The 12098-nt window shown below is 35.5% G+C and overlaps 1 protein-coding gene across 1 annotated transcript in view; it reads right to left on the bottom strand.

Annotated features, from left to right (window-relative positions):
- LOC138707358 (cell adhesion molecule Dscam2-like) overlaps positions 1-12098 on the bottom strand; it is a 1214496-nt gene that overhangs the window by 613980 nt on the left and 588418 nt on the right. Inside the window, exon 3 of the mRNA XM_069836640.1 lies at positions 3030-3191. Coding sequence (XP_069692741.1) covers positions 3030-3191 — 162 coding nt within the window. The remainder of the gene's footprint in view (positions 1-3029; positions 3192-12098) is intronic.

Below are 12098 nucleotides of genomic sequence, written 5' to 3'. Positions count from 1 at the left end.
AGGTGATATGTAATTACTTAAATTGGTAATGGTTGGGTGAAATAGAAATACTTATAAGTTAGGTTTACTTTTGCTTATTTTAGGCGTCATTAGAGAATAGTTTTTATTTGTAGTCCTAGGTTTATGGCATTTATTTATTTATAGTTAGAAATAAATTTAGGTTTATTTTTTTAAATTTTCTTTTACTGCTGTAATTATTGTAGAATTATAATGGTATTATTGTATATTATATACCACTGCCACCGGATGTAGTGTTAATAAATACATATATATTTCAGAAAATGAATATATAAATATATATATATATATATATATGTTTCTCTATGTCATGTGAATGTAATTAAGGAAGGAAACTTAAAAATTGAGATCTTCTATTAAAATCTTGTGTTTGAAAGTATTTCTAAAAAATAGAAAAAATAATAAAAGAACCAAAAGCCATAAAACATTTGGGAGTTTAAAATTTGGATTTTGTCAGTCTTTTACATAGTAAACATGCTCTCAAAATTTGGTTGAAAAAATATTTAAAAAAATTGGCCATTTTTTGTGGAATATCCCCTTAAAACTTAATCCAGTGTTCTGCACGCTATATATGCTACACTTAGTGGGAGTCAGGATTTGTGTCGTATTAATCCAGCTGTACAACCAAACATTTAATTTTCATACTTCACACGAAATCAGCGTTTTACTGAAAGTTCCCACAACGAGTTGATCAACGGTTCAACACTGCAACGATGCACGACAGTAACAGATTAAGGTCGAGAGCGATGTAGTGCGTCATGACGTCACGAATCCAGTGAAAGTCACAATTACATGTGGTCGCAACACCCCATTTGCCTATTGCTGATCCAATAAATCTGGAGATGTTAGCAACCGCCAAGCCAACCAACCGTAGATTTGGGATGTAACGTATCATTTACGATAGTGTGTCATTCTCACTGTGATATCATTGACACAGAAGTCTACTACAGGAAAGGGAAAGAAGAAAAATCTACTGTGAAATTAAAAAAGTACACCCTAACTTGACAATAAATCGAGAAACTATTACATTGAACAGCAAATAAAAAGCACTAGAGCATTAGAAATGGAACTATTTAACCTGCCTTTTCTTCTAACAGGAAGAGACGGGATTGGGATTTGTGGCAATGTTTCAATCTCAAGAGAGTTCATACTTCCACGTCAATTTAATTCTGTCAACACTTTCGGAACCTAGAGCTCTATATTCCAATAGGAGATGTGGTAGTTTGATTTCTGACATTCTTTTACTATTTTCACATCAGCATCTCCCCGCTTTCCAATAAATTCATTTAGGTCATATGCATTCAATCGCTTCCTTTTATCGGCACTTGTCTGGTGATCGAGAACAAAACCAGCCACAGATCTTGGGAATCTCAGTTCTACTGATTTCATTATCTTATAATGAAACGTGTTTGTTCAACTATTTTTACAATTGCAGTTTTGCTATGTATGTACGTATGCCACTTTATGAAATATAGGCTAATTTATATTCCTTTTAATGGTTCATTTTTATTTCAAATTTTGGGGGTGAAATTTTACTAAAAGTTCATCCTAATAAAGGAGGAAGGATTGAATTAAATGAGGTTACAGATAAATAAATAAATATATATATATGTCAAATTAACCGGTTAAACTATATAACAAATAGAGGAAGTTACAAATATGGAATACCATTTCGTTTATTTGTTTTGGAACCTAAGTATTTTGAATATTGAAAGTAAAGTATCGCCCTGTTTATTGGTTAATGTCCCTGTGAATAGTACACCGGACTTAGAAGTTTGTAAGATGTTATAAAATGTTTGAAGAAAAACAATTTCTTGAAACTCTAACATATATACTGCATAAAAATTGAGGTACATATACGGAATACTATTAACAAGTTACACGATTAACATATTGGCAAAGTCAAAATGGCCTCTACCCTAGATCATATATGTAACAGATAGCCCATCCCTATATTAAAATCGGCAGCACTTTGAAGAGAACAACCGCCAGGATCGCCACCCGTCCGCCGTAAACGAACACGAGATGGCAATACAGTCGCTAATGCAATTCAAATGAGAATTATGACGCGACTCCTTATGTAACAACTAGATGGCAGCATAGTAAACCTGACAAAAGTTGTTAACTTCAAAGCTTATATGGCAGAGCTATCTAGGTATATACTGTATGATCTAGGCCTCTACTAAGAAAAGCACAGAACAAGCATTCAACATCTTCATTAGGTGTTTTCTCAACCGTAATACTGAATCTATATGTATCGTCTCTCAGATCTTTTCTCGAACTTATTTTATGGCTTCTTGAATTACCTTTTCATTCCACTTCAAGTTTGTTGGAAGGTGAGGTTGGGCGTAGTAATTTGGAAGGCTTCCGCTAGAATACAGCATTTCTCAGGTCGTATATCGCACTATTTTATATTTGTACTCCTATTTCATATTTGTAACATTCTCTCTACATTCAATCGCTTCCTTATATAGGTACTTCTCTGGCGAGGGAGAGGAAGAAAACCAGCCACAGACTCAAGGAAACTCAGTTCTGCCGGTTTCATTTTCCTCTCATCAAATTTGTGTGTTAACCAATTTTCACAACTGCAATTTAGCTTAAGTATTGTTGTCACGTTATGAAATTTAATTTTTCTTCCCTTTAAGGCTTCGTTTCTATTTCAATTTTTTGAGGTAAAATTTTACTTAAAATCATCTTAACAAAGGAGGAAAGGTCTGAAAATGACGTTACAGGTAAAAAATACATAGACCTACAAAATTAACCGGTTAAACCATATAAAAAGTATGTAAAGGACATAATTCATAATATTGTACAACTCTGGACCAACGAAAATATCCGCAAATTGAACATTAAAAAGAAAACACAGGAACGGTTTGATCACAAATCTCGAAGGAGCAAACTTAAGCCTATTTCATTACTAAACTTGAACTCTCAATGCTTGTCTCATTTCGACACCGAAGTTAGGTAGAATCTCTGTACTAGAAGAGTTAACTGGTATTTGTAATACTTACCACTCACTGAGGAGGGGTAGATGTTGAAGGAAGGCTCCTGAAGCCAGGACGTCACTGTCACGTGCTCCTTGACGAAAGCTGGCACGTTGCAACGAATGATGACGTCGTTTCCCAGAAATCCACCTGGACTCTGAACTTCCGGCTCGTATCTTTGCGTCACCACTGAAATTTAACCAACACTTGTCTTACAATAATGCTCAAAGAACGAAATACGCTTGAAGTCAGCACTTACGACTATGACAAAACATAATAAGTACCAATATCTGTAGCCTGAGGAGATCACACGATTAGTAAAAGCTACGCTATAAATACATTGATATTGAAATTAATTTCTTGATCAGAACATTTCTAATTCTAAGAATATGTGGAATTAAATTCATTTTATCAGCATGGAGACTTGCATTTTGACCGAAATGAGGAAGATCGGCTTTTTGAGTTATAGTGTGACACTGTTTGGGAAAACGTTTAAGGGATACATGGATTCCAAATATATCAGATTTCTTCAACATTTTGGTAAGTAACGTTTTTGCCTCATCTGGAAGCTGATTTCTTCTAGTTTTCAAAAATATATATCTTGTACCCATTATCTCAATAATTTTCTAATCCCTTGGGAATTTATATTATAAGCGCGTCATACTTTCTATACCTTACGTCATCTTCAGGATCTCTTTTCTTCTATTTCACATTTTCCGACATTTATTATCATTCCGACGGACAAAAAGTAGACTTCCAACTTCCAGTTAGGCAAAAGGCTTCATTGAGCTACCAAATTAAACCTTAAACACGTGGCTATGTTATAAACTATAATTGGACGGAGTTACGCACTAAGAGACCAAGCGCCAATAACCTATTTCGAGATATTGGCCATTAAAATAAATCTATTTTTTTTTATAAAAAACATTTTATGCAAGAAGTATTATAACATTCATACTATTACAAAAAAAAATAGCATAAATAATAACAAAAAAGGCTAACCGATTTTTAATAAGAGACCAGCAGTTGAATTAATATTTCAAAGCAAAATAAATAAATAAATGAATTTTATGCAATAAACGAAATTTTTCTTATCAATAGCAGCAAAATTCAGATATCGCATTCTAGAATTTTTGCCATCAACAGATTTGTGCAATATCGCTTTTTTTTTTTTTTTTTTGAAATTGTTGGTTGGTCTATTATTGCGTAACCCCGTTCAATATTTCTAAAGTGCTTATTTAATGTGACATATCTTTTGAATGGTTCAAGATAAATAATTTTAGTATGTAACATTCTCCACATGCAGGAGATCATTTTGGCGAAAGAAATTTACCCTAAATCAATTTATAATGGAGTTAGGTCGGTCCAAAATTTCATTTTTATTTTCCAACAAAGAATTTCTTTGGGCCTCAAATTCGATTTTGAAGTTTGGATTATATAAATTTCTTAGTTTACTCCCAAGAGTCATGCCACCAAACTTTGAATGACGTTAAGGAATAAAATGTGGATTTTATCCTAAAAGTCGCCACCGGCGTGACTCAGTCGGTTAAGGCGCTTGCCTGCCTGCCTGTCTGGAGTTGCGCTCGGGCGCGGTTTTGATCACCGCTTGGGCTGATTACCTGGTTAGGTTTTTTTCCGAAGTTTTCCCCAACCGTAAGGTGAATGCCAGGTAATCTATGGCGAATCCTCGGTCTCATCTCGTAAATACTATCTCGCTATCACCAATCTCATCGACGCTAAATAACCCCATAGTTGATACAGCGTAGTTAAATAACCAACTAAAATAATATCCTAAGAATCGTGTGTACCGTAAGGACAGTTTTTATTTTATTTTTTTCAATTTTTGGATGAAAGTTTATGCTAAACATAAAAAAATTCTTAGAACAAGCCTTGAAACATTAATGCCGTTTCCTGCAACTTGTGTGACCAGGCATTTTCTACTCTTTCTTGTATCAAAAGTATTAAAAGAAACCAAGTAAATGCGGCAGTAGACTTGAAATTTAAACAACTAAAATTGAGCCTAAACATAAATATATTTTAAGCAGGAAAAACAGATGCATTATTCTCACAGAAGCAGAATACCGGTATTGTTTTGCTGCATTGTTTTTAATATCAACTCTACTGTGATATATTAATGAAGGCCATCACGAGAGTATTTTATTAGTTATTGACGTTTTGCCTAATTCAAATATAAAGTTGACATCGATTCAATTATAGACAATGTAACAGAAATATCACTACTCAAATTAACCCCAAAATCTATCCTACCATTCATTACATTGACTACTTTGAAGGGGTCCTCGAAAATACTGATCAATGGAAAGGGGTCTGCAGTGCCAATAAATTTGAGAACCGCTGTTCAAGAACATTAAGAAACACAAATGAGTTTCCTGAAGCTTCTGGTAGCGTTTATTAAATCCATTATTATCTATGACAATATAGAGATCCGGACAATAGACGTGCTGATAGAATGCTCTTGACATTCATAAGAACAGACCTAATTATATAATAATTATAAATAATTCAAGATTATAAAATAAAACCTTAACTACTCATGGATCGTGTATTTGTGAATGCAGGTTTATACGTCAGAATTCTTAGAATTAATTTAAATTTGTTACATGTAATTTTAGGGAAATATTATGTGATTATTTTGTATTTAGTACTTATTTATTTAACATTGTACAGACAAGGCTACTATGCCCTCTCTTCCCCTATTTCAAGGAATTTTTTTAGGAGGAGAATTTATGCTGAGAATAAAAGACAAGTGGTTATAGAAGCAAGACGTGTCAAAAATGAAGTATGGGAATGCACATGTGCAAGAATAAATGGTAAATTAGGATTTCAAAGTCAGCAGAAGCATGGGCAATGCTGAAGGAGACGAGGAGAAAAACACAAAACCAACCTGGAGATAATACAAATGAGAAACTGGGAGGCAAATTTTGAAAAATCGTTAAATGGAGATGGAAAGGAATATATAGAAAACTATCAGAATGGAGGTATCCTATGATGAGTAGAATATGCAGTAAGTGAAGGAAAAGAGCAGAAAATCTCAGGACCAGGAGGAACAAGTTTAGAACTCCTAAAATATGGAGGACCAAAAGTAATTTAGTTGGTGACTAAATTACTAAATAAAATTTTTCAACGGGGAGAAATATCAGATGAAATGAAATTGAGTTACTTAGCATCGATATATAACAAATGAGTAAAAAAAAAAGATTTTTTTTTTTAATTATAGAGGAATTTGCGCGACAAACCATTTTATAAAGACCATAGAGAGGTGAATGAAAAAACGTTTGGAAATTGAATTTACTGATTCAGAAGAGCAATGTGGTTTCTCAGTTGGCAGATCATGTACTGACCAGGTATTCACATTACGCGAGTTTTTGGAAAATGTAAAATTAAAAATGAACAGATTAAATTAGTTTTCATAGATTTAGAAAAAGCATAATGTGACAGCGACGTGAGAATCGAACTCACGACCAGCGTCCCGCAAGAAAGCAGATCGCGCGGAGCACGGGGGGACGGCGCGCGGTGGAGTAGTGGGGAAATGGGCCTACACGCGAGGGGAGGCTGCGCGCGCAGCTGCTACTTAACGCAGTGAATGGGAAACGGACCTTCCCGACCCTTCGAGAAGTCCGTCGAAGTGGAGATATCCTGATAATTCTCTACACACCTGTAGAAATTTCTCGCAACTATGATTTTGCTATAAAAGAAGAAGCGCCAGCGAACTCGAGCAGAGTTTTCAGTTATTCAGTCAGTGAGTAAGCCAGAGCAAGCAAGCCAGACTTGTGTGCCGGAGTTCGACTCGAGTGTGCGTCCGCATCTGCGTCAGCATCCGAAGGCCTGAGTTCGAGTGCAGTACACGCAGTTGGAGGGACCTGAGTTCGAGTGCAGTGGACCGCAGTTGGAGGGACCCGAGTTCGAGTACAGTGAACTGTCTCTGAAGGTCTGTGGTTCGAGATACTGTGAACTCGAGTGACTGAGATAGAAAAACTGTGAACTGAGAACTGATAGTTCTGATTTGTAAATAGTGCTTTGTAAATATTAGTTAAGATTAACAGTTCATTGTTGTTCGTACTAGTCCAAGTAAATTGTCATTGTCGTCGGTGGAGTGCTATAACGAATACTGTGTTGAGTGAAAATCCAATTGTTGACGAGAGCGTTTAAGGCGAATTGTAGAAAGGAATTATTGTTGTGACGAATAAATTACATTGTTGTTACTAATAAAATTCACAATATGATTGTATTCCCAGGAAAATGCTATGGAATACATTGTAAATAAAATAAACATGCGATGGCTTTTCAAAAATTTGCCGCACTGTGAATATGCGTTTATTGTTAAAAATATATTATCTTGAATTAAATGAGTGTAAGTTACTCATGGCGAAACTAACTAAATTTTCCCAGTCTCCTAGACCGATCTTTCTGTGTGATTTTAACCCCTTCCGACCTGAAATTATATTAAAAACAATTAAAAAAAACTGGTCACATAGTCATTCTGGGGATCCAAAATTCCCAAATCATGTCTTCAAAGAAAATCAAAGTTTGGGGACAATTTTGACACCTGGTGACCCAAAATTTTAAATTTTATTTTTAATTCAGGTAAGGTAACTGCACCGAAAGCTGACACTGACCCAAAGCCTGACACTTTCAGTTTCAATGTGTCGTAATAGATTATTCGTAGTCAGAAACAGAATTTCTGAACTTATTCTAACTTCCTGTTATCTTGGCAACATCGCACAACATTCTCCTGGAAATACACCTGAATTAAACATGATGGATGCTGCATAAAGTAGACTGTTGTATCATTTTGCATGGAATTGCCGTTATTGTTAAGCAAAACGGTAAGCGTGCACATACAATTATTTTAATCATAAATTCCAATTTTATGTGAAATTTTAAGTTGTTATTAATATTGAATATATACAATTGTATGCAGAAGATAGTAAGAACATGGTTTGTTTGAAAATAAAGTTAGAATAACATGCCACAGGGGTGTCAGCCATTGGTACTCTTAATTTTACAGATGTTCCAGTGTCTGACACAATGTGTCAGGCTTTGGTGAAATAAAAAAAATCATATTTAAATGAGTTTTTTGTTCATATTATTCCAGAAACGTTACAAGTACCTGGTATTTAAATCTACTGGCAATAGGAAGTTCTGTACCAAAAGCTGACAGGGGATGTCAACTATAAGAGCAGTTTCAAAAATGTTGTTCCTAAGACTGACAGAATTTTTTGTCACCCAAGTAATAATTTTAAATCGCCTGTTTCAACAAATTCTTTTCTTGTATTCTTCTGTCTGAAGTCTTTAAACTTTTATCATATTCATTAAAATACATTTAATTTTTTTGTATCTGTACCGGTGTTTCATATAAAATTTTAATAACTGTGGTTTTCATTAATTTTGTTTCTGTCATATGAAATATTATTGTCACTGTGGGATTCAGTGCTATTGAAAAATAATGCTTTTTTCTTGTTCATCTTGAAGATAAATAATCTCTACTTTCACTGAAGTCACTTCGTTTTATTATGGTAATTGCAAGGAATGATTAATTAAAATACTTTAATTTTCTTATAGGTTCCTAATTTAGCTAAAGGTTCTCTATGCCTCCACCAGATAGGAATTATTGAAGATGAAGCTAAAAAATTGCAAGAATTTCCAGGACAGAGATGACAATGACAGTGCTACCCCAGGCCCAAGTACGAGAGTCAGTAAAATGAAAACGAAAAATAATATTTTTCTCCGCAGAGGAATTTTATTTTTCAAAATAATCTCCACCAGTGTTCAGGCTCTTATCCCACCTGCTCACCACATTTTTGATGCCTTGTTCATAAAAGTCTTTTGGCTGCTGGTGGCACCCCTGCTGCAAAGCCTCAATCACGTCACCGACCGTAGCAAACCGGCGCCCTTCGAGGTCACTTCTGAGCTTGCTGAAAATCTGGAAGACGCAAGGTAACAAGTCCGGGCAGTAAGGAGTATGTTCGAGCACTTCTCAGCGCAGGTCTCGAATGGCGTCCATGGTGTGCCGAACTGTGTGTGGTCGCGCAATGTCGTGTAAAAAAATGACACCTTCACGCAAACGTCCAGGTCGCTTGTTTTTGACGGCACGACGCAATTCAGTACGGAGGTTTCGGAGTATCGAGCGGAGGTAACAGATTCTCCTCTCTCCATGAAGTGGCAACGTGATAGACCCTCTGAGTCTAAGAACAGCATGAGCATCACCTTGCCTGCGGTTGTGAAGTTTCTGAATTTTTTGGGCGTAGTGATGTGTCGTGCTTCCACTGCATGATGTGTCGCTTGCTCTGCGGTTTGTAGTTGCACCATGTTACATTTCACGGTCACAATACCTTCCAAAAAAGCCTCCACCTCCTGTTCATAACGCATCAGATGTTGCAAACTCAGTCCCATTCGGTGTTGTTTCTGCTCATTTATGAGCCATTTTGGACCCACTTTGCGTGTAGTTTATGGTACTTCAATCGGTCGTGGATTTTTGAATATGCAGATCCATGACTGATATTCAGGTTCTGAGTCACTTTGTCTATTGTACACCTCTGATCTACCCGGATGAGATTGTCTGCTGAATATTTTCTTCCATGATGATTATGTGGGACTGGTCAGGGTGCGGGTCGTCCGTCCTCCAGTGATATTCGCCATTGTTGGTATCGCTTTGTCCTCTCATACACTCGGGCGCGTAACATGCAGTTGTCCACGTACATCTTTTTCATAGGGCGATGAATTTCAATTGGTAAAACACTTTCGGCGGCTAGAAACTGCACCACACTATGCTGCGAGATCTTAAACGCTCCCGTTACTGTGAACGTCATCTTCGTCTTGCTGCCGCGCAACACTCCCTCAGACAATACAGCTCTCAATTAGTAGTATCAAATCAAAACCATTCCCCCATGACGGCGCGTAACCTAATTGTTGGCAGCCGAATTCTCGTTTTCATTTGATTGACCATCGTAATACTTTAGATAATTTGAATGAAAATTCAGGACACACTTCTGGCAGTCCTATCTCAGGTTCAAGCAATATTTCAAATAATCTTTCAGGATACAAAGAAGAAGAAGGAAATACAATAAGTGGTTCTGGTCAAACAATTCCTTTTCCCTTAAAAAATGCACACTTTAGGCCTCAGAAAACAAGCATACCTAACAAAAGAATTAAGAGAAGGTTCTATTAGTTGCGACTTCTGATGAGTGGAAAAAATATCATGCAAAGAATACAGAAGAGGATTGTATAGAAAAATAAAAGGAAAAAGAAGAAAGAAAAGAGAAGAAAACAAAGAGACAAAGGAACAGAAAAAGGTGCTACCAAATAAAGAAGGAAAGGAACGACTTCTGAGGAATCATGTGATTCTTCTATTGATGTGTTGCTAGAATCCGGAGAAGGAGATGACTGGGGTGTAGAGAAGTCAACTATCTTTCGTAACATTACTTCAATGAAGGTAAAAGTAAATGATTATGTAATTGTACAATACGCAGAATAATTCTTCCGGGTTTTGTTTTAAATACAAACGAAAACACAGCTTATGTTAAAGCAGTGTTCATGAGTAGCAGTGAATGGAAATGTCCACGAATAGAGGACAAACTATGGTATAACTCAAAAGATATCCTCGAAAAAATTAGTTTTCCAAAATATGACAATGAGAAACAAATATATCTAGTAAAAAAAATTGAAAACATCGTGTTACATTCTCTTAAATTGATCTCAAAGTTTGGTAATTTTGTTACAGTAAGAACTATGTTACGAATTTAGTATATTATATGATATACAGTATTTCAAAGTTAAGTTTCATTTTTTCAATATTGTTCTTATAACTTAACTGTTTCGCTGTACTGTATAATATAAATGTTTTGTCAGTGATAAATCAATTTAACTCATACAGAAAAGTTTTATGTTAAGTGTCAACTTTTGGAGCATGTATGTGTCAGCCTTTGGGACAAAGCGATTTTTGATGTGTCAGCTATTGGTGCAAGTAACATGCTTATTTGAAAAATAAAATAAAATATATATTTGCTCTTCATATAGCCTTTGTTCGTGTGATTCTCCAATTTACAGAAATAAGTACCTTGTCTCTGAAACCTGTACCAACTCATATAAATAACTAACTTTTCCGCAATGAAGCTAAATTCATAATTTGTTTCTTAAAGTGTCAGCCTTTGGTACACTTACCTTATAGTAATGTTTCAAAAATAATATTCTCCATTTCTATCTCATTTAATTTTTCAAAATATTTAAGAGTATCGAAGGCATTCAAAAAAAGAAAAAAAGAAACGAAGTACACTATAATGTACATCAGGCCTGAAGGGGTTAATGTATCTTTCGTGTTAAGGGTTAATACAGACGAAAAATTACTGGAGTCAAAAACAAAAATGGATAGTTTACTGAAATACAAATTAAATGTACAGTAGCGTGCAAATTAATCCGAACACGACATATTTTTACATTTTCTGTCATTGTTGGCCTCACAGCTGCTCATACCGCTTTAATTGACATCTGCAGTACGTGTAATTCCATTGTTGAAGGTCTGTCATTATTTTTTTATAATATGTGATATTTTGCCTGTCGTTTTGTACTTATAAGCATTTCAGTTGTGTTGAAGACTTAATACTGCAATCCTGTGTACATTCTGTTGTCTTCACAAATGGATACAACTCTACGAAAACGGTCTAAAATTATAACATTAGCAGAGCATTCTTCTATGACACAGAGGCAAATTGCTGCAGAATGTCACGTCGGATTGGCTACTGTTAATTCGATCATAAAACTATAGGGGAAAGGTCCCTATATTGAACCGTATCTTAAATTGAAACACTCGGTTATTTCCCAAACTGTTTGACAGAGTGCACCACAATTCAAGCAGATGAGTACTGTGGAGCGCAGTGAATGCTGGGTACAGTTGACCTTGCGTTCGGAGCAATGGTTTCAGCTGTAATAAATGTTGTGTGTTTATGGTGCTTGTGATGTAATATTTGACTCTCCTAGCTAAGCTTGTACGACAAATCAGGTAAAATTGTGATAATCTTAATCTATTGTATGTTGTGAAGTAGTTACATAGCAACCATATCCGTGCGTAAACATTTTCAA

Source organism: Periplaneta americana, chromosome 10 (assembly GCF_040183065.1).
Source record: "Periplaneta americana isolate PAMFEO1 chromosome 10, P.americana_PAMFEO1_priV1, whole genome shotgun sequence".
NCBI classification, from domain to species: Eukaryota; Metazoa; Arthropoda; class Insecta; order Blattodea; family Blattidae; genus Periplaneta; species Periplaneta americana.
Note: the sequence above shows the minus strand (reverse complement) of the source record. Positions and strands in the feature narration are given on the sequence as shown.